The 22,416-nt window shown below is 41.9% G+C and overlaps 1 protein-coding gene across 1 annotated transcript in view; it reads right to left on the reverse strand.

Moving 5' to 3' along the window:
* LOC142303578 (V-type proton ATPase subunit S1-like) overlaps positions 1-22,416 on the reverse strand; it is a 171,286-nt gene that overhangs the window by 88,230 nt on the left and 60,640 nt on the right. Inside the window, exons 3-6 of the mRNA XM_075345077.1 lie at positions 21,158-21,226; positions 20,302-20,495; positions 15,504-15,544; positions 2,924-3,009 (exon numbers count right to left, since the gene is read on the reverse strand). Coding sequence (XP_075201192.1) covers positions 2,924-3,009; positions 15,504-15,544; positions 20,302-20,495; positions 21,158-21,226 — 390 coding nt within the window. The remainder of the gene's footprint in view (positions 1-2,923; positions 3,010-15,503; positions 15,545-20,301; positions 20,496-21,157; positions 21,227-22,416) is intronic.

The raw sequence follows: 22,416 nt of genomic DNA on the forward strand, positions 1-22,416 counted from the left end.
TCCAGGCCTTGGGTCTTCGCTCCTCCACCGCTTCTTTCCTTTTCCTTTTCTCTCCACACTCGACACTTTTTGAATGTTCCACCCTGAAGATTCCACCCCCATCTGGCTTCGGGTGTAATCACGCCTTTGCCATTTTTGATGAGGTGTTTTTGAGTGAGGGTGTTGTGGTTTCCGTAAACCGGTTGTGACCTCCTCCATACCCAAGATCAAATACCACACCCCTGGCTGAGGTGCAGTACCTCTGTGGCGACTGAAGCCTCAGGTGCGCCACATCAGCATAGACTTTTATGGAGCCTACTGAAGTCAAAAGAGCCCATAGTAGTCTATGAATGCTATTGAGCGTGTGTAGAAGCTGCTTGTTGCTGCATATGCTTGGTCAATAGAAGTCTATAAGAAGCTGAGTATGTGCAAATCACTGGAATGCAAAGCTCATGAAGACAAGAGATATGTATTTTGCAACATATATTGGCAAGAAGTGAAAAGTAGGAACATATACTGCAGACTTTACTAGAGGGAGGATGGCATCTAAACTGTGCAAAACTTTATGCTATTTTCACGTTATACGGCACAAGCAAAATCACTGTACAAAACTCATTTAAGATGCTATAGTAAATCAGAGGTGCACAACTCTCAAATTGTTATAGTATAATTTGTACTGAGCTGTCACACGTCCCAATGTAATTTCGAACAGGAGTAATATATCAACCTATCATCTCACAAATCCCAAACCATCAATTTATTAGCAGCATATATTGGCAAGGATGATATTCTAATATGCAGCCAACCAGTGGTATCCATCATATTCTCATTACCTGCTCTGGACATTTCTGAGATGACAAGTTAATGCCATCTTGGAAAATGTAACTCAGTTGATCTGTATTATGTTCTGAAATAAAAAAATATTGTATACAATGCCTGCAATATTTCATATAACAAGAAAAAATTCCAGCAACAAGTCCATGGAAAAATCTTCATTAAAAATTCATCTTTTATTTGTCAAACTTGTAAAAACAGTCCATGTTAATAACTGCCCCAACAGAGGACGCGTTTCGAACGACCAAGTTCTTAATCCGTCTCTAATTCTTCCGAGAAAAAAATGGACTCATTAAAAAGGGCTGAAACCCTAACATGGACCTCATTAACCAGTAAAAAAGGTCTGGAAGGAGCAGCAAAGAAATTCTCCTATTAACCCTTCCTATTCAAAGTCCCAAAGAAGACTAAACACAGTCTCCTATAGCACTAGTTCCAATATGTCCAAATTCTAGTTTGTTTTTAATTATTCTTATTTCCATCTAAATTTTTATTCTTATCTTCTTTTATCTTAGTGCTATCACTGTATTTCTCTGTCACTATTTCCCAATCGTAAACAGATTCAAGGGAAAGAGAAAAAAGAAAGAAAAAAACCCCATCTAATAGAATTTATTTCACTAGGGATTTTTTTTTTTTTTCTGTAATGTTTTTCATGAATTTTTTCAACGAATTTTTTAACAAACTTTCAATAGAGCCCACTTTTTTCTCAATCAGAAAAAGGACAATGGACAATACTAAACATCACATTCCTGTCCGGTCTTATATTCACAATGATATGAAAACAAAATTATAAAAATTTACAAAAAAATACAAAAAAACAAAAAAATCACAAAAAATCAAGATTTTACATTTCACATGTTATCCTTCCCTAATATGCATGTAACCCATCATTCCTCCTATTCAAACCCATATTCAAAGTCCCAAAGAAGACTAACCACAGTCTCCTGTAGCACTACTTCCCATATGTCCAAATTCTGGTTTGTTTTTAATAAATAATTAAAAACAAACCAGAATTTGGACATATGGGAAGTTACATGCATATTAGGGAAGGATAACATGTGAAATGTAAAATCTTGATTTTTTGTGATTTTTTTGTTTTTTTGTATTTTTTTGTAAATTTTTATAATTTTGTTTTCATATCATTGTGAATATAAGACCGGACAGGAATGTGATGTTTAGTATTGTCCATTGTCCTTTTTCTGATTGAGAAAAAAGTGGGCTCTATTGAAAGTTTGTTAAAAAATTCGTTGAAAAAATTCATGAAAAACATTACAGAAAAAAAAAAAAAAAATCCCTAGTGAAATAAATTCTATTAGATGGGGTTTTTTTCTTTCTTTTTTCTCTTTCCCTTGAATCTGTTTACGATTGGGAAATAGTGACAGAGAAATACAGTGATAGCACTAAGATAAAAGAAGATAAGAATAAAAATTTAGATGGAAATAAGAATAATTAAAAACAAACTAGAATTTGGACATATTGGAACTAGTGCTATAGGAGACTGTGTTTAGTCTTCTTTGGGACTTTGAATAGGAAGGGTTAATAGGAGAATTTCTTTGCTGCTCCTTCCAGACCTTTTTTACTGGTTAATGAGGTCCATGTTAGGGTTTCAGCCCTTTTTAATGAGTCCATTTTTTTCTCGGAAGAATTAGAGACGGATTAAGAACTTGGTCGTTCGAAACGCGTCCTCTGTTGGGGCAGTTATTAACATGGACTGTTTTTACAAGTTTGACAAATAAAAGATGAATTTTTAATGAAGATTTTTCCATGGACTTGTTGCTGGAATTTTTTCTTGTTATATGAAATGAGTTCTGCTACCTTCCTTTCCGTGCACGGTCCTCGATAAGCGGTCTCCGGCAGAAAGCAGGTGAGCTGGACAAAGTAAATTTGTTTGTGTCAATGCCTGCAATATAGTTTTAGCTTATTCAAAGTGGATAACTGGTAAGCCATTGAATAAAAATAGAATTTGCAAGATATAAAAATATTTACAAAAGTGAACACAACATGATATAATAATGTAGTATCTAGTGTGATTTTATATATGCCGTCTATAGAGTATTATTCTCTATGATCCCATCTTCAAAGGCTTTAAAAGCTTATAAGTTTTTTTATTTACTTTGGATGGCTTCATTCCTGTGTACATTGCAGTAAAGTGAAATCCTCTGTTCTTCAGGTCTTGTGTGATCCTCCCAATTTGTTTGGCTGTAAAGAAAAAAAGATATTAGTCATTGTATAAAGTTTCAGCTTTGAAGAAAATATTTATGTAAATAGTCTAAAAAAATATTATTATTATTATTATTAATAATAATCATTATCATACTCATAGATATAACTTGAAATCTGTAACCATCCATCATGTGTCATTTATAATAATGGTGTCTTCCTGTGTGGTACAGAAGGATTTGGGCTCCAGGTTGTGAATCTGCTATTCCTGTAGCTCTATAGTTATGCTTCTGCTTTTTATAAAAAGAAAGATGGGATGTCCAAACGTCTTTTGGACCATTGCAGAATTGATGGAAAGGTTGTCTCTATAGGATAGAGCTGGTATATTGATAACTCTGCATAGAATATGTAATGTAATATCTTCCAATACCCCTAAATAAAATTTAGAGTGACCTATTGCCCCCAAGAAGTAACCTAATTAGTAAATTAAGTCCACCTGTGTGTAATTTATTTTCAGTATAACTACAGCTGTTCTATGACGGCCCCAGAGATATGTTTGAGAACTTTATGGATCAAACAGCATAATGAAAACCAAGGAACACACCAGACAGGTCAGCGATAAAGTTGTGGAGAAGCATAAAGCAGCGTTAGGTTATATAAAAAAAAAATATAGCTCAATCTCTGAACATCTCACAGAGCACTGTTCAATCTATCAACAAAAAATGGAAGGGGTATGATACAACTGCAAGCTTGGTGACCTGGTGTAAAGCATGGAGGTTCAGTGGTTAGCAGCACTAAGCAGCACAGTAGCACTTAGTAGCACAGTAGTTAGCTTTGCAGCACTGAGTTCGTGTGGGTTTCCTCCAAGAACCCTGGTTTCCTGCCACATTCAAAAGACTTACTAATAGGGAATTTAGATTGTGATCCCCAATGAGGACAGTGATGATAATTTCTGTAAATTGCTGCAGAAAGCTAATAGTGTTTTGAACTTTTGACTTTCAAGCTCCATATCTCACCATCTACGACAGCATCGAACATAAGACTACCTTCACTTTACAGACAATCATCTTACAGAGATTTGACTTGGAACTATTATCATATGACTAGTTATGCAGATTCTTGCATGTTACTGCATTGTTACTGTTTTGGTCCTGATGGTGGAAAAAGCTTTTGCTTCCTATATACTACAAATTAAAACTTGTTCACACATTTGCAAATAACTCAGTGTTATTAGGTTGATCCCCAAACAAACAAGTCACTTGTTCAAATCCAGGAGCAACCGTGAATATTTCCCAAGAAAAGAGAAACCGCATCATCCAGCTCCTCAATAGTGGTCTCATTGCCAAGAATATTGCCAAAGTGCATTATGTGAGTGCCATGACAGTGGGAAGAATATGAAATTAATCTGTCCAACCATTCACAAGCCAAGATGTGAATGTCCATGCAAAATATTGAAGTCAACAAGTTGGCTCATCACATGGTCTAATAGTACTGATGCGCCAAACTTCGCAGTTGAGGTGGCTCGTATGCTTCGCAATAGTGAGATCACAGACATCCATTCGAACACTGTGCAATGTACATTACACAAGTCTGGATTGGTGGCCTGAAAAAGGTGAAGAAGCCTCGTCCTCAATATCATCATAAGAATCGTTGACTTGAGTTTGCAAAAAAGTACGAAAAGTGAACAGTGGAAGATTGGAAATGAGTGATTTAGGATGATGGGATGAAAGCCAATAGACTAGGCTCTGATGGGTGCAAATGAGTCTGGAAGAAACAAGGGAAAAAGGAGCTAGCTGCTGTAAGAAGGATAGGTTTTGGTCACAGGCATAAAGGAAGGGATTAGAGCCTTACAGTGTTTGGCAGCAATCTAAAACCAAAAGTCCTATGTCAGGGCTACCTATATTCTATTCCCTCATAATACCGCTGTTACCTGCATTCATTGTAGGACGAGCTGCTGGAGGAGGAATAAGTTTGGATTACAGGCACATAGGCAGGGATAAGAGCGAGGGATGGGCGAATAGTAACTATTCGTGTTCAATTAATGCTTACAAATAACGTTCTAGTATTCGTCAAAGCAAGAAAAATGCTATTTTTCCCCATTAACTGGCATTAGGCTCATTATTAATGATGGATGAATACCGGAATAGTACTTTGGGATTTGTTACGAATAATTCGAACACAAATAGTTACTATACGCCCATCAATAATTAGAGCTTTAAAGTCCTTACTGCAGCAACCTAAAAGCAAAAGTCCAGTTTCAGGAGCTATTCTATTCTCTATTAATATCACTGTTACCTGTATTCACTGTAGGAATAGCTGGTGGAGGAGGGATAGTTAGGGATCACAGCATGCACATAAGCAGGGTTTATTGCAAAACAGTGCTTCTATAGTTATACTGTTGCTGCAAACTAAAACCAGGAGTCATTTTTAGGGCAAATTGCTGTCCTTTCTTGGAGTCAAACTGCTGTTACATGCAATCACTGTAGGGATAGCTGCTGTAGAAGAAATAGGTTTTGATTGCAGGCTTATAGGCAGGGATTAGAGACTTACATTCCTTGTTGCTGCAACCTAAAACCAAAAGTCCCATGTCAGGGCTACATCTATTCTATTCCCTATTAATACCACTGCTACCTGCATTCACTGTACAGCTAGCTGCTGGAGGAAGGATACGTTTGGATTAAAGGCATAAAGGTATGTATTACAGCCTTACAGTCCTTGCTGCTGCAACCTAAAACTAAAAGTCCCGAGTCAGGGCTACATGTATTCTATTCCCGATTAATAGCGCTGTTACCTGCATTCATTGTCGGGTTAGTTGCTGGTGGGATTAGAGCAGGCATGTAGGCAGGATATATTGCAAAACAGTCCTTCTATAGTTATATTGCTGCTGCATCCTAAATCTTAAAGTCCTTTTCAGGACTAATTACTGTTCTTTTTTTGAGTCAAACTGCTGTTACCTGCATTCACTGTAGGGCTAGCTGCTGAAGGAGGGATAAGTGTGGATTACAGGCAGATATTCAGGTATTAAATCTTAGAGTCCTTGCTGCTGCAACCTAAAACAAAAAGTTCCATGTCAGGGCTACATCTATTCTATTCCCTATTAATAACGCTGTTACCCGCATTCATTGTAGGGGTAGCTACTGGAGGAGGGATAAATTTGGATTACAGGCAAATAGGCAGGGATTAGAGCTTAAAGGGGGCTTTACACGCACCGACATCGCTAGCGATGTCACTTGTGAAGGCACCCGCCCCCGTCGTTTGTGCGTCACGGGCAAATCGCTTCCCGTGGAGCACATTATCGCTAGGAGCCATCACACGTACTTACTTTCCTAGCGACGTCTCTGTGGCAGGTGAACAGCCTCTTTTCTAAGGGGGCAGTTCATGCGGCATCACAGCGATGTCACACGGCAGGCATCCAATAGTAGCAAAGGGGCAGAGAGCAGCCGCATGGAAGTCACGCCCACCTTGTTGCCGGAGGACGCAGGTACGGTGTTGTTCATCGTTCCTGGGGTGTCACACGTAGCAATGTGTGCTGCCTCAGGAACGACGAACAACCTGCGTCCTGAAACAGCAACGACATTTTGAAAATGAACGACGTGTCAACGATCAGCGGTTAGGTGAGTATTTCTGATCGTTAGCGGTCGCTCGTACGTGTCACACACAACAACGTCGCTAACGAGGCTGGATGTGCGTCACAAATTCCGTGACCCCCAACGACATCTCGTTAGCAATGTCATTGCGTGTAACGGGGCCTTAACAGTCCTTGCTGCTGCAATGTAAAACCAAAAGTCTCTTGTCAAGGCTATGTGCCACCCCCATGAAAGCAGCAAAGCTGCTCGGATCCGGGTTCGCTGTGGCTCGAGGGTCTCAGGACCCGGGGGTCATACAGCCACTCAAATGAAAGGGGATATTTACAGGGTAGTTGATATGTAATTCGTGACGCCACCCGTAGTGTACGGTAATTTGGGGAGTACTGCCGCTGCCACTGGGAGTACTCGGGGTGATGAAGTGGGGTAGCAAGGTGTCATAGCCCTCCATGGGTAGGGGGATGCCCCGGGACTCGGTGAAGGGGTGCCGTGGGGTGCAGGGGTCACTCTCGTACTCACTCAGTTCATAAGCAGACACTGACAACCAGGTAAACCAAGTCTCTGGGTACTGCTGCCGTTGAGGGGAGCTCGTCCGGGTCCCATCCCCAATGGTGCTGCCTGATGATCCATGACCTGTCTCCTGGAACTTAGTTTGACTTCAACTTGTTGTCCCGGTAGCATGGAACTAGCCGGGCCCCGCTCCCTACTATGGCTAAGTATGGGAGCTTGCTCTCATGGCTCACGCTTGGGATTTTCTGGTTTTGGATTGGAAAGTACTAATCCCCTCATTGCGCTAATGCCCCGATCCTGGAGCGGGTGGGAACGGATCATAAAGGCTTTGTTCTCCTCAGGTAAATTATCGGGTTGCCTGAAGCTACTCCCCGACCTAAGGTCTGTGTACCCTGTCGTGCCTTTAGTCCCAGACCGGTGACAGTGCTAGGCTGCCGGCTGTCCTCCTCGACAGGTCCAGGCACCTCGCTACAATCAGCTGCGACCAGGAGTCCGAATCCTCTAGGCCCAGACCACCTTCTGCAACCTAGACAGTTGCTTCAGGAGCCACCGCTCTCGACTTCCTCTGAGCTCCTCACAGCTCAAGGGCTCCTTCACAACCCTCTCTCAACTCCCCACTCTCTTCACTGACTACACTCCTCACCTCCCCTCCCTGACCCCCCAGGTGGGCGACTCTATTCCACTCAAGCCGTCCACTGGTGTGTCTGGTGAGTGTGGTGCAGGATGTATCTAGGATTTGATTTGCTGTTGGAGGCAACACCATTTAGATAGGGACCCAGAACCAAGAGGGAGGTGGAATACTGCACGGAAGGGCAACTTGAGCAGTACCCTGTGACGTCCTGATAGTCAAGGGGCGTCACAGCTACATCTACCAAAAAGTTTGCAGGCATATATCATATACCCAATTTAATATGCTTAAGTCATGTGGTTAGGGACGGGGAAATCGATGTACTGCTGATGGTCCACGCAGAGGCTGAGGCTATGGGCCAGTTGAAACTGCGCATTCTGCACAAGCACAAGAAACATGCTCATCCAGGAAACCTATGTTTCATGAGTCCCTAACACATGTCCCTCCTAATTTTTGGCAGCCCTTGCATGGTGCTTAGGCTTTACTAGTCTAGGAGTCCCACGCCTTAATAATAGGAAAAAATGTTTATTCTGAGGCCCTTCTCTACACGTCTTTCAGAGTGTATTGTAGTCCCTTTTTCTAATTTTTGACGGCCCTTGAATATAGTACGTAGGCTTTACTAGCCTTGTAGTCCCACTCAATAATGGGAAAAAAAATATTTTTGAGGCCCCCTCTACATGTCTTTCAGGGTGTATTGGAGTCCCTCCTTCTAATTTTTGGCAGGCCTTGCGTGTGCAAGTGCTTAGGCTTTACAAGTCTAGAGTCCCAATACTTAATAAAGGGAAAAACATTGTATTCTGAGGCCCTTCTCCCTGGGTCTTCCAGGGTGAATTGGAGTTTTTTCTTCTAATTTTTGGCAGCCCTTGCACACAGTGCATTACATTTTACTAGCCTTGTAGTCCCACTCCTTAATAATAGGAAAAAGATTTATTCTGAGCCCTCCTCTATGTGTCTTTCAGAGTATATTGCAGCCCTCCTTCTAATTTTTAAAGGAACTTGCACACAGGGCATAGGCTTTACTAGCTTTGGAGTTCCCACTCCTTAATAATGGGAAAAAAAGATATTCTTTGGCTCTCATCTACATGTCTTCTATGGTGTATTGCTGTCTCTTCTATTTCTTGGCAGTCATTGCACGCAATGCACAGGCTTTACTAACCTAAGAGTCCCACTCCTTTGTAATGGGAAAAAAATATTCTGAAGCCCTCCTCTATGTGTCTTCCAGTGTGTATTGCAGACCCTCCTAATGTTTGCTGCTGTTGCACACGGTGCATAAGCTTTTCTAGTCTAGGCGTCCCACTTTTTAAAAATAGGAAAAAAATTGTATTCTGAGGCTCTCCTTTACGTGTCTTCCAGGGCATATTGGAATTTCGCCTTCTAATTCTTGGCAGACCTTGCACAAAGTCCATAGGCTTTACTAGTCTAGGAGTCCCACTCAGTAATGAGGAAAAAAATATTCTGAGGCCCACCTCTACGTGTTTTCCAAGGTGTATTGCACACGGTGCATAGGCTTTACTTGTCTAGTAGTACCACTCCTTAATAATCTGAAAAAAAAATTGTATTCTGAGGCCCTCCTCTACTTGCCTTCCAGGTGATATTGGAGTTTTTCCTTCTAATTTTCGGACGCCCTTGCACACTGTGAATAGGCTTTATGAGTCTAGGAATCACACTTCCTAACAATTTTAAGAGAATGTGTATGAGACCCCCCTTTATGCCTAATACAGGATGTATCGGAGTCCCTCTCCCTTCTAATTTTTGCCAGTTCTTGCATTGTCCACATAGGATTTGTGAGGATCAGAGTCCCTCCTTCATAAATTAAACCGAATGTGTCTGCTCATGTCATATACCCCACATGCCCTGATAAGGTAGTAACATGTTAAAATTACATTTACCGTGGATTACCGGTGTGTGTATTTTTAGTTCTCCCTCTACTATGTCATTTACTGTAGTCATATGCGACAGGGAAATACGGTGAGAGATGGTCGATTAAAGGGAACCTGTCACCAGTTTTTGCCCTATAAGCTGCAGCCACCACCATTGGGCTCTTATATACAGTATTTTAAAATGCTGTATATAAGAGCCCAGGCCGCTGTGTAGAACATAAAAAACACTTCAGAATATTTACCTAAACCTGTCGCTGCGGTGGATGTGGGTCAAATGGGCGTCTTCGTCCTCCGGTGCCAACACCTCCCCTTTCGGCCTTCTTTGACCTCCATCTTCTGAAGCCACGGTGCATGACACGTCCGACGTCATACACACTTGCCAGCATTCAAGTCCTGAGCAGGGCAGATCAAAGTATTGTAGTGCGCATGCGTGGGACCGGCGAGTGTATTTGATGTAGACGCATCATGCACACAGGCTTCAGGAGGAGGATGAAGATGGCCGAAAGAGGAGGTGCCGGTACCGGAGGACGAATATTCCCATTTGAGCCACATCCACCGCAGCGACCGGTTTAGGTGAGTATTAAACTGTTTTTTATGTTCCACACAGCTGTCTGGGCTCTTATGTACAGCATGTTAGAATGCTGCATATAAGAGCCCACTGGTGGTAGTCGCAGCTTATAGGGCAAAAAACTGGTGACAGCCAGGTTCCCTTTAAGGCCCCCTTCACACGTCCGTGAAAATCACGCTCATGTTTCACGGACGTGTCAAAGGTGCGTGTTCCCCTCCGTGTGTCATGTTTATGGCACTACGTGTGTTCTCCGTGTGTTATACGTAATAACACACGGAGAACGGAAAGCCCTGCCTTACCTTTTTCTTCCGGAGCTGTCTGTGGTGCTGAATGACAGCGTCCGGCACAGGCTACGCCCCGCTGACGCTGCTTCCGGCCCCCAGTGAAGAAGATGCGTTGTTCAAATTCACTGGGGGTCCGATGCTGGTGACAGCCGCGGCAGAGACTGCAGGACTCGTGGAGGTGAGTGTGTGTTTTTTTTATTTTTAAAATGACACGTGTTTTTCTCTGGCGCGTGTCACGTGGGCCCGCATCCACACTACTTCCGTGTGGTACGTGTGCGGGCCGCGTGACATCCGTGCTGCCGGAGAAACACGGACATGCATCCGTGTGGAGCACACGGGTTCACGTGTGCTCCACACGGAGGCACGGGCCAATGGCTGCACACGTGCGTGCACATAAACCCATTGATTTTAATGGGTTTACGTGTGCCCATGTCTCCGGTACATGCGGGCACGGACCTAGCACGTACCGGAGACACGTGCGTGTGAAGGGGGCCTAAGACTGTATAGAAGTTGCATTTTTGGTGCGTTTTTTTCCAGCGTTTCTTTACATGTTTTATGCAAATTAAAAGCTATTTTTTACAGTACTAGCAAAAGCTATGAGATTTCATAAATCTAGCACTCAATTGTATTGTTTTCCTGACTCAAATTTAAAACTGCAGATTTCATGAAATAAGCAGAATATCAACTCTTTCAGCTTGTTTGCAGCTTTTTTTGAAGCATTTTTCATCATTGAAAGAATTCAGAAAGTGCAAAAACACTACATGTGAACATAGCCTAAGTGGTGGAGAAAGCTTTCTTTTTATTTGTTTGTTGTTTTTTTTTTATTTTGCCTTATATAAAAGTCATTATACAGGAAAGAATCTTAAAATATTCCCATGGAAAATCCCTTTTATCTTTGGTTTTGCATGTTTTATTGTCAGTCCATAAAAGTGGCGTAACAACAACCTGGGAGTCAGATATGTGTCCAGGCGTTTTCCTCATGCTGTTCCTATTCCATTTGAGTGCTGTTTCCATCCATTTCAGCAATTTTCCTGCCCTCCCCCCCAGCCTTCCTGTTAGGGTTTTCAGGAAAAATGCTTGAGTTTCCAATTGACCTCCATTATATTCGTTAGTCGTTACTCAGATTGTGCCCGTCCAAGTGTCCAACCTGCTCTATTTGAGCATCGTGCACTCGAGCATTTTAGTGCTCACTCATCACAAATAGATGGATAAAAGACAATAACTGTTTACTACAGGGATAATTAAGGTTGTGGGTGGGGGACTATTTTTTATGAGGATTTGAGCAGTAAGACAGGACCTCAGGTGTTAGCAGTTTCTTGATTGGAAAGTAGATCAGGTCACATGCTAGAAATTGTTGTTTCAGGAAAACTTGTGCCACGCCCACCCAAGGGCCGGGGGCACTCGGAGCCGGGCCGGACTAGTCCTGAGATGTCAGCGGTGGCAGGGGTCCGACTCTGTGACCCTGGCAGTGTCTCAATAATAAAGGGGAGATGATGATGAGAGTTATAGTTAATATTAAGTCAAATTCGTGACGCCATCTGTGGTTTTTGCGGCTATGTGGGCCGCCGGTGTGCTGTGGGTTCCCAGGGGTAGTTGGTGATGGCACAGCTGAGGTGATCTTGCTCCCCACAGGTGGAGCGAGACCCCGGGGCAAGGTTGAAAAGTCTATTTTGGGAACTCGGTGAACTTCAGGATGAAGGGTCGGGATATGGATAATAACGGACCAACACAGCAGTTTGTTTACCTCCTTCCTTTTACTCTGCAATAACCTGTGAAGTCCTGGGAGACCGGTACAGACGGTGGTAGCGATCCGGTTCGCCTGGAAGCAGTTGGGGGGGTATCTCCCTGGCCAGGTGAATATTGAGGCCTTCTCCCTACATCCCTTCTTCTCTTCTACAGGACCCTGCTGCATTAGTCCAACGGAGGCCCTCTCTGCTGGGACTTGTGGTACTACCCGTTACCCATATAGTAGGCTCCGCGGGCCTTCACTGGTGGCGCTCTGCTGGCAACGACTCCAAATCCCTGATGTGCGGCTGTACCTTTGGGTTGTTTTGGGGCCAGGAGACCTGCAGTCCTCCTGCCCTTCGGATTCAGTTACCAGGCCTCAAACACCCTGGCAACCATGGACTCCAATGTCCGGTTTTTGGCGTTTTCTTCTGAGGCGAGCCAGTTCAGCTCTACTCTCCCCAGAATCTTCCTCCTGTGCCTCTCTGCAGACCTTGCTTTTCTGGGCTGAGCTATCTTAGCCTCAGACCCCAGCTCGCATGTCCGCACTACTCCAGATCATCACTCGAGCTCCTCTTTCCTCAGCCGTCTGCTTTCAACTGTCACTTTTCTAACTCCTCCCCCAGGTTAGAGCTCCCAGACTACTAGGTTAGAGCTCCCCCTGCAGACCCGAGTAGGAACTGTATTGTTTATAGGTAATTACTGACTAAGGGACCCCCCCCTCTTGCTTCCAGGCTTAGTATTAACCTTTGTAGGGTAACACTACTGTGGTAACCAGACCGCTGGGGCGCCACACTTTCAGTAAAATGTCTCGTGTTTGCTTGTACCTCAAGAGGCGTACATATAACTGGTGCAACCTGTGCATCCACACAGGGTCTCAAGAGGTACGGGCCCACTTGTACCTCCAAAACAGGTGGAATTGTGCTTTATGATGAGCAATTGGACTGCAAAGGGCCCGTATATTGTTCTTGCACTGGGGCCTCTTCTGTCTGTGTCCTCCAGTGTGTACCGCCTTACTCCTCCTTCCCCCTCCTTTCCATAGGATTTTATGATCAGAAACTGTCATCTCTTATCTCAGTAATGTGAAAACCTCTTTAACTGATACAGACTTAAATAATTCAATCTGTAGAAGAGGAAGGAGGGGGGTAAGAAGTTGATTTATCTGATGTGATATATTACAAATAAAATGTTATCTAAATTTGTATTATCGATTTATAAAAAAAAATATAAAATGATGGCTGCCCTTAGAGATACTATTTAAAAGGGCTTCAAACTTAAGCCTCTTTTGAGATGTAATGATAAGTGTTACTGACTCAGGCACTAAATGAGAGGAAAGAGATAAAATAATATTTCAATCCAACATGTCCTCGAGTTGAATTCACAACAAAGTCTTTTGAAATACTGCAAACGCCATCATTATTATAGGAAGGAACTTCGGGCAATTACAGCTGGAATGTATTTTTATTGATGTCACGGAGCTACGTGTTGAATGCACAAGTGGATAATGCTGCTAGGTGAACTTTGGCTAGTTAAAAGTGTAACAATTTGCTACTAGTCTAATTTACAGAATATCACTTCTATTACTGTTCTCTTGGGTAAAAATACTCTGAAGCATGCTCCAAACATATGTGCCCTTCTCATTAAAGCGTTCTGATGCCCTAAGAGACAATGATACATTATTTAGTATTCTTTAGAAAAAGGCAACAAGTGTAGCTATAGCTACCGAGAATGTCACCAACCTTTTTTTTTCAGCAAACAACCTCACTTTTATTAAAATTGAGGCAATCATGTAGTCATTTGTATATAACTAAGAACCATGGTTTATTCCACTTTAGTTTGTTAAATAGAGTAATATGTTTTCTTTACAGAAGTTGGGTGTAAATAAAAAATAACTGAACTTATGTGATTTGGCATATAAATTTCTTGGGGGGAGGGAGGTTCAAATAGGAAATCATCAGTAGCATTCAAAATATTTTTTTGTTGGTGAAAACCAACCAATTGCTTCACCACCATACATATATTATTCTTAATGAACCTCATTTACTATATAAAGATTTACAAAATGAAAATATCTACTGTGTTATTTATCAAAATAATATACAAATAATATATAAATATGCAGAACTCCTAAATGGTATGGTATGAAAACATTTTGTTCCCATAAAGAAGTTATCCATTACCCTAACTCATTTTATGTTTTATTCATCAATCGTGCTACTATGTGCCACTAAATGCATCCGTACTCTTATTATAGTGTTATAAAACTTTTATCATGCAGATGGCATCACTTGGTATCTCACAGCTGCAGCGCTGATGTTTACATTAATCACTTTTTCTCCCTAGGCTTACTGTAATCTAATACTACAAGTTCCATCATTCATAGCAGTAGCCTGCAAGCCGACACTTATCACATCACACACTCTCCATTCTCCACCCTGTGCTGATGAAGATATTATTGGGAGATAGCAAGAGTCAGAGTGGCCCATGGTAGATACCAGTCCATTTGGCAATTGCCAGATAACAAACACAGCAACAGGGATGTATTGTCTATGTAAATTTCAGCACTACTCAGCTGTCTAGGTCAGTGATTGGATTACCTAAACCCTTTGCTTTTGAAATGCAGATCACGGCACTTCACTAGCAAAGGTATCAGCCGCTGCTGTTACTGCTGAATGAAGCTGTCAGTTCACCTTGTGTGAGGCAGTGAGGAAGACTAATTGTGTTTTCAGGATACTTGCTCAGACAGCTGTCACTCACTCCATAACATCCACACCTACAATCAGGAGCCCATTTCCAACTTCATTTGGTCTAATTTCTGTACCAGAAAATGAAGTATCAGACATACCAGACGAGGATAAAGAGTCTGCATAACAATCCAGTACTATGTTTCCCTGCTGAGATGCTCTCATAGAAGCTATATATCTAATACATGTATATTTTAAAAGACCACTTAGGAGAACTGGGATCCTTGAGTTTCTTATGTGAATGGGAAAGTAGTGTGCATGTGCAGTATGTTGCTAGATCTATACGAAGCGGTATTCACCTAGACATACCACTGTTTGGAGACCATCATTTTGCTTTCATGTGGGTTAAAGTGGTCTGACTGCAAGCAATCATGCAGACATTATCTATCCAGCGGACTGCTGACAAATGCTTTTTAGTGGATAATCCCTTTAACACCATTAATGTGACTTCTCTTAGAAGGAATATCTATGAAGCCAAAAGGGTGACTTCCAAAAGTTAGTTCCTCATTTAAAATGTTGGGAAATCTGGAATGCTATGACACATCAAACAAGAGGATTCTTTTTCTATACATATACTGTATATATGTATTTCAGCTTGGATTTTTCTTACCATTTTCGGCAAACGCCAGAGCAGCAGCATTTTTATTTGACCTACGGAGTGAAAAATATATATATTTTCATTTCATTGCAACAATAATACATGCAAATACATTTATGAATTAAATTAAAGCTGGTAAAACCTAAAACAAATATATTCTCATTATTGTTTGATAATAGACATTGAAAGAGCATTTTTGCTACATCCACACCATGTAAATTACATGTATAGAAACAAAACTTCTAGCATGGTAATGCACTCCATTGCTGTACATCACTGTTCATGACCTCTTCAGCAAGACAATTGAAGAATCTTTAATATCTATACACCAGAAAACTGCCATCAAAAATGTAAAATCCTTGAGCACACCATGTTTGCGCAATATTTTGTATCTTTTTCTACTTTATTCCACTTTCTCTCACTTATTAAAAGTTGTCAAATTTGTGGACCACGACTTAATCATCCTGTTATATTGTAGCTACAGTCATATGAAAAAGTTTGGGCACCCCTATTAATGTTAACCTTTTTTCTTTATAACAATTTGGGTTTTTGCAACAGCTATTTCAGTTTCATATATCTAATAAATGATGGACTCAGTAATATTTCTGGATTGAAATGAGGTTTATTGTGCTAACAGAAAATGTGCAATCCGCATTTAAACAAAATTTGACCGGTGCAAAAGTATGGGCACCCTTATCAATTTCTTGATTTGAACACTCCTAACTACTTTTTACTGACTTACTAAAGCACTAAACTGGTTTTGTAACCTCATTGAGTTTTGAACTTCATAGGCAGGTGTATACAATCATGAGAAAAGGTTTTTAAGGTGGCCACTTGCAAGTTGTTCTCCTATTTGAATCTCCTATGAAGAGTGGCATCATGGGCTCCTCAAAACAACTCTCAAATGATCTGAAAACAAAGATTATTCAACATAGTTGTTCAGGGAAAGGATACAAAAAGTTGTCTCAGAGATTTAAACTGTCAGTTTCCACTGTGAGGAACATAGTAAGGAAATGGAAGACCACAGGTACAGTTCTTGTTAAGCCCAGAAGTGGCAGGCCAAGAAAAGTATCAGAAAGGCAGAGAAGAAGAATGGTGAGAACAGTCAAGGACAATCCACAGACCACCTCCAAAGACCTGCAGCATCATCTTGCTGCAGATGGTGTCAATGTGCACGGTCAACAATACAGCGCACTTTGCACAAGGACAAGCTGCATAGGAGAGTGATGGGAAAGAAGGCGTTTCTGCAAGCACGCCACAAACAGAGTCGCCTGAGGTATGCAAAAGCACATTTGGACAAGCCAGTTACATTTTGGAAGAAGGTCCTGTGGACTGATCAAACAAAGATTGAGTTGTTTGGTCATACAAAAAAGCGTTATGCATGGAGGCAAAAAAACACGGCATTCCAAGAAAAGCACTTGCTACCCACAGTAAAATTTGGTGGAGGTTCCATCATGCTTTGGGGCTGTGTGGCCAATGCCGGCACCGGGAATCTTGTTAAAGTTGAGGGTCGCATGGATTCAACTCAGTCTCAGCAGATTCTTGACAATAATGTGCAAGAATCAGTGATGAAGTTGAAGTTACGCAGGGGATGGATATTTCAGCATGACAAGGATCCAAAACACTGCGCCAAATCTACTCAGGCATTCATGCAGAGGAACAATTACAATGTTCTGGAATGGCCATCCCAGTCCCCAGACCTGAATATCATTGAACATCTGTGGGATGATTTGATGCGTGCTGTCCATGGTCGGCGACCATCAAACTTAACTGGAATTGTTTTGTAAACAGGAATGGTCAAATATACCTTCATCCAGGATCCAGGAACTCTTTAAAAGCTACAGGAAGCGACTAGAGGCTGTTATTTTTTGCAAAAGGAGGATCTACAAAATATTAATGTCACTTTTATGTTGAGGTGCCCATACTTTTGCACCGGTCACATTTTGTTTAAATGCGGATTACACATTTTCTGTTAGTACAATAAACCTCACTTCAATCCAGAAATATTACTGAGTCCATCAGTTATTAAATATATGAAACTAAAATAGCTGTTGCAAAAACCCAAATTGTTATAAAGAAAAAAAGTTAACATTAATAGGGGTGCCCAAACTTTTTCATATGACTGTATATCTTATCCAAACCTCAACAAAAATTAAAGGGAACCTGACAGCGTATACATGCTGCTGAAACCACGGGTGTCATGTGTCAGACACTGGCTGTAGGATTTTAGTCAGGTATGTTTGACTCTGAAACACTGCAGCGTTTCAGGGGAAAACATACTTTAAAAACCACCAGGGACCAAGTTGTTTGGGTGACTAGTCGAAAAGGTCAGTCCTCGGCGGTTTCTCTCCACATGCTCCATTTGAGTGACAGGTGTTGTCTGAAGCCCCTTCTCACCTGCAAGTCGCTTCAGGGTCTTCACGTGCTGGGAATCTTCTGGCAACAGGTATGTCAGGTTAACTTCAATAGGAATCGTGACGCCACTCTCGGTAATTGCGGTCAGGGGGTGACCGCCACTGCAGTTTAGAGAGCGTCTGGGGCTGATGGTAAATGCAGTTTGGTGTTATGGCCTCCCGAGAGTGAGGCTGGCCCCAGGGGCTCAGTGTAAGTGTGTAGTACCACAGGTCACAGAAGAACTCACACACATGCAGCAATGTCTTTCAGGGTTTTTACTCACTTTCTGAGGTAGAGTGAGGCAACCCGGGCGATGCTATGATGAGCCAGGTGGAACCAGGTATCCTTCAGGCTGAACTAGGGGTGACTGCTGACTCGCCTTCCTAGCACTTCTTTTTTTTCGGACAATCCCTGACATGGAGTACCATGGTATCCATCCAGGGAAGTCACGGCTGCCTTCCTCCCCTTTCTGACCCGTTTGCTGGCAGCGTGGACCAAGGTTAAGATGGCTACAGGCTCAATCCTCCTTATGGGCCCCCTCGTTGCTGCTGATGCTCGGGCTCTGTGATGGTTGGCGTGGAACTTGTTGTCCACCCCACCGGCAGGGTTAGTAGGTAGTTAAACTTGAGCCTACTTTGGGAACCTGTTTCCCCTGTGTGCCTAGTCCTCCAGAAGTCTCCGTACACGACCAGCTGGTTCCCCTCAGTGTCCTCCAGACTAGCTGATTTTCCACAGCATCTTTCCTTCCAACTTCTGTGACTGAACTCCCCTGCCAGCAGCCACTACAGGTGCAGGGTCTGACTAGTGTCCTACTCTTCAGCTCTACACTTCAGACTCGGCTGCTCCACTCCTACTCCTCTGACTGCCACTGCAGAACTCTCTTTCCAGTTTCACTACAGCACCACACTAACTGAGATGCGAGGGCTCCGCACCCTCCCTGGGTCTGCCCAGGGGTCCCCTCTAATGTGTGTGTGTATCCTGGTCAAAGGGTGCCTGTATGTGTCCACACCCTACTCAGCCTTTGGGATTACCTGTTTGTACTGACCCAGCATGGGTGCAGTACTCAATGGTGCCTGACCAGGTCAGGGGCGCCACTTTGTCTCTCTGCTTGTATGTATAAAGACAGACCTTTCAGTCATTGACAGCGGGTGGAAAGAAGCTGCTGGGTACCCTGCTTTCCTACTAGACTTCTATGTGGCTTACAAAGTATGTTTTTTCTCTGAAAACCATAGCATTTCAGAGGTAAAGGGGTATTCTCATCTCCAAGATCCCATCCTATTATGTAGTAAGTGTAATAATAATAATAATAATAATAATAATAAGAAAATTCCTCCAGTTACAAATGTAGTATAGTTCTCCTGATATAGCCATATCCCTTACCTCATGTGCAGGGCATTGCAGGACCTTAGGTATCCATGGTTATGACCACACATATAGTGAGAAGTAGTTAGTTGCTATTGGTTATAACCATAGATACCTAAGGTCCTGCAATGCCATGCACATGAGGTAAGAAACATGGTGATATCAGGAGAACTATACTACATTTCTAATTAAATGAATTTGCTATTATTATTATGCCTACTACATATTAGGATAGGATGTTGGAGATGGAAATAATTCTTTAAAGGGAACCTGCCAGGTGCAATATGCACCTAGAACCATGAGCAGTTCTGTGTGCATATTGCTAATCCCTGCCTAACAGTCTTAGCATGTAGTAGCATAGATAAAAAAATCTTTACAAAAAGTATTTCTAAAGATCTTTTATTATATGCTAATGAGACATGTGACTAGTCCCAAGGGTGTTAGTTCCTGCTCTTATTCCTCTCTCTTAGCATGTTAGCACTCCCACAGGGGCGTGCTAACATACTATTCAATGCAGCGTCACCAGCCATGATGCGCATACCTGTGTCCACTGTCACCACTGATCTGAACACCCGGCACTTCCGGTCATGCGCAGTATGAAGTCAGGTGGATGCGTCCCGGCTTCAGAGAGGTCTAGTGCACATGACCGGAAGTGTCGGGGCTTTGGATCAGAGATGACAGAGGTATGCGGTGATGCTACATTGAATAGCATGTTAGCACGCCCCTGTGGGAGTACTAACATGATAAGAGAGCTCATGCGACTAGTTGCTGGCCTCATTAGAATATCATAAGAGATCTTTAGAAATACTTTTTCTAAAGATCCCTTTATCTATTCTAGTGTATACAGGGACGGTTAGGCAGGGATTAGCAATATGCAACCAGAACTGCTCGTGGTTTTGGGTGCATATTGTACTGACAGGTTCCCTTTAAACATGCAGTATATGGCTGAAATCATGTAGCCAGTGCCTGATACATGCTTCCCGTGCATTGGGCAGCATTAATCAGCTGTCAGGTTCTCTTTAAACAAAAATTGTCATTCTAATATTTACTGTACCTAGGTATAGATTGTAGTGTTATGATCATCAGGTTTGATTTATGGTAATCTATTTCCATGGAGAATACATTTAAGTTGTCCACAATGGCTATGTTCCAGTCATCTTGCTGTTTTAGGAAACTCGGCAGGTTATTTACTGTCTTCTTCTCCACAGAGGGCAGAATTAAGGAGCCTGGTGATGAATCCAAGATGTCCTGTAAAAGATGCAAAGACTATTTTACAGCTTCAGCAAATATATGATTACCCTATCGCAACTTCATGTATCAGCAGTGAAAGATTTATGTAGCACATGATAAACAGCAAAGTATCGTTCCATGGTGTGCCTAGCAAGTAATTTCATATAAAGGTCAGCTGTCAGGCAGAGAAGCCGCAAAGTGCAAGTGGCATAAATTATGCATGGCACATAAACATACAAGGGACAGAAAAGGACTCACAATATAATTACCGTATACGTAGATTGGAACTCATTACATAATCTCATGTTCTAGATAATCAAGTAACGCATACACAATTTAACTTGCAATTAACCCCTTTAGACCAGGCAATTTTTCATTTTTACTCTTTCACCTTTTCCTTGTCTTCTTCTGTACTAATCTGTCTCAGTTTGTTTATTGTATTTTATGTATGTTTCAAATATATATATATATATATATATATATATATATATATGTATATGTATATGTAACCTTTTTCACATAATAATCATATAAACGGTATTGGTTTTAATTGCTTCTTGGCGTCTTTACACACAATAATTCTATAAGAGGAGACTGGAAATCCTAAGGCCACTCTTTCCACAATCCAGACTAACAAAGCAAACTCAGATAAATACTCAAAGATACGCATGGACACTTACCTGTATGCTATTCATTGGATTTTCATTTCCATATGTTGTGCTATAGTATGTGAAATCATCAATGCTCAGCTGAAAATGGAAAAAAAACATTAAAACTCGGGAAACACCAAACAAATGCATACAAAGGAAATAAATACAGGATCTGTGTGGTTAAAAGAGTATTCCAAGGAAACATTACACATTCTATACCAGTGTTCCCCAACTCCAGTCATCCTCGGCCCACCAACAGCGCATGTTTCAGGGTCACCTTAGTATTACACAGGTAATCTAATCACCTGCACAGGCGATGATTCCAACACCTACAATGCTAAGGAAATCCTAAAAACATGCACTGTTGGTGGGCCAAGGAGTAGAGGTGGGGAACACTGGTCTAGAGGAACTAATTGGCAGGTCACTGCACAAGGCATAACAAAATGTAAATGTTTTGCCTAAATTGTTACTTTATTAAATAAATGTAAGAAAACTGTGGCACTAAGCAAATCGATGCAATTAGGGTAATTTACTAGATATCACAGTGGTGAAAATGATATAACTACTTTACCCAAAACACAGATCAAATAATATCATGCAAATATTTAAAGAACCCTTTAAATTTTGGTTCATGCTGTGAATGATGGTAGTGCTGCCTACACATAAAAGATAAACTACATCCACAAACAGCGCTGCTACCATACACAGTTTGTCCTCATTCCAAACATAACTGTCAGACGGAGATTTTCACAAACTTTGCCGACTGTCATGGCTGCGCCAGGTTCTGTTCAGATTATAGGTTTTAACACTACGCCTGTGAAATTCTCTGGTATCTGGGATCAACGCAGGCAGACTCAGGCGTCTATCTGCTGTGTGTTGATTCATAGGCAAACTAGCAAAAATTAATCTCTGCTAGTCTGCTTGTTAGTCTCTTTTGATCACATGTTGAGGGGAAGCCAAACACATCTGTTCCCCTCCTATTTATGCTGGCTGAATCCTTCCACCTGTGCAGCTATAGTTTATCTTAGTTTGTCTAGTGAGGTGTGGTGCTACAGGCTATCTGGTGGAAGTAGTGCTTATGGCTTTGTGCAATTGTGGAGTTTACCTCTGCTGTCTTTTGTAGCTACTTTCCTGCTTTTGTTTTCCTCCTGAACCTCTTATTGTCTAATCGTGTGTGTGTGTGTGTGTGTGTGTGTGTGTGTGTGTGTGTGTGTGCGCAGAGTGTTAGAGTTTTTGTTTTCTCTTGTCTGTCTTTATCTGTAGTTAACATCACACTTCTTCCTCATCCT

Source organism: Anomaloglossus baeobatrachus, chromosome 4, assembly GCF_048569485.1.
Source record: "Anomaloglossus baeobatrachus isolate aAnoBae1 chromosome 4, aAnoBae1.hap1, whole genome shotgun sequence".
In the NCBI taxonomy this organism is placed as follows: domain Eukaryota; kingdom Metazoa; phylum Chordata; class Amphibia; order Anura; family Aromobatidae; genus Anomaloglossus; species Anomaloglossus baeobatrachus.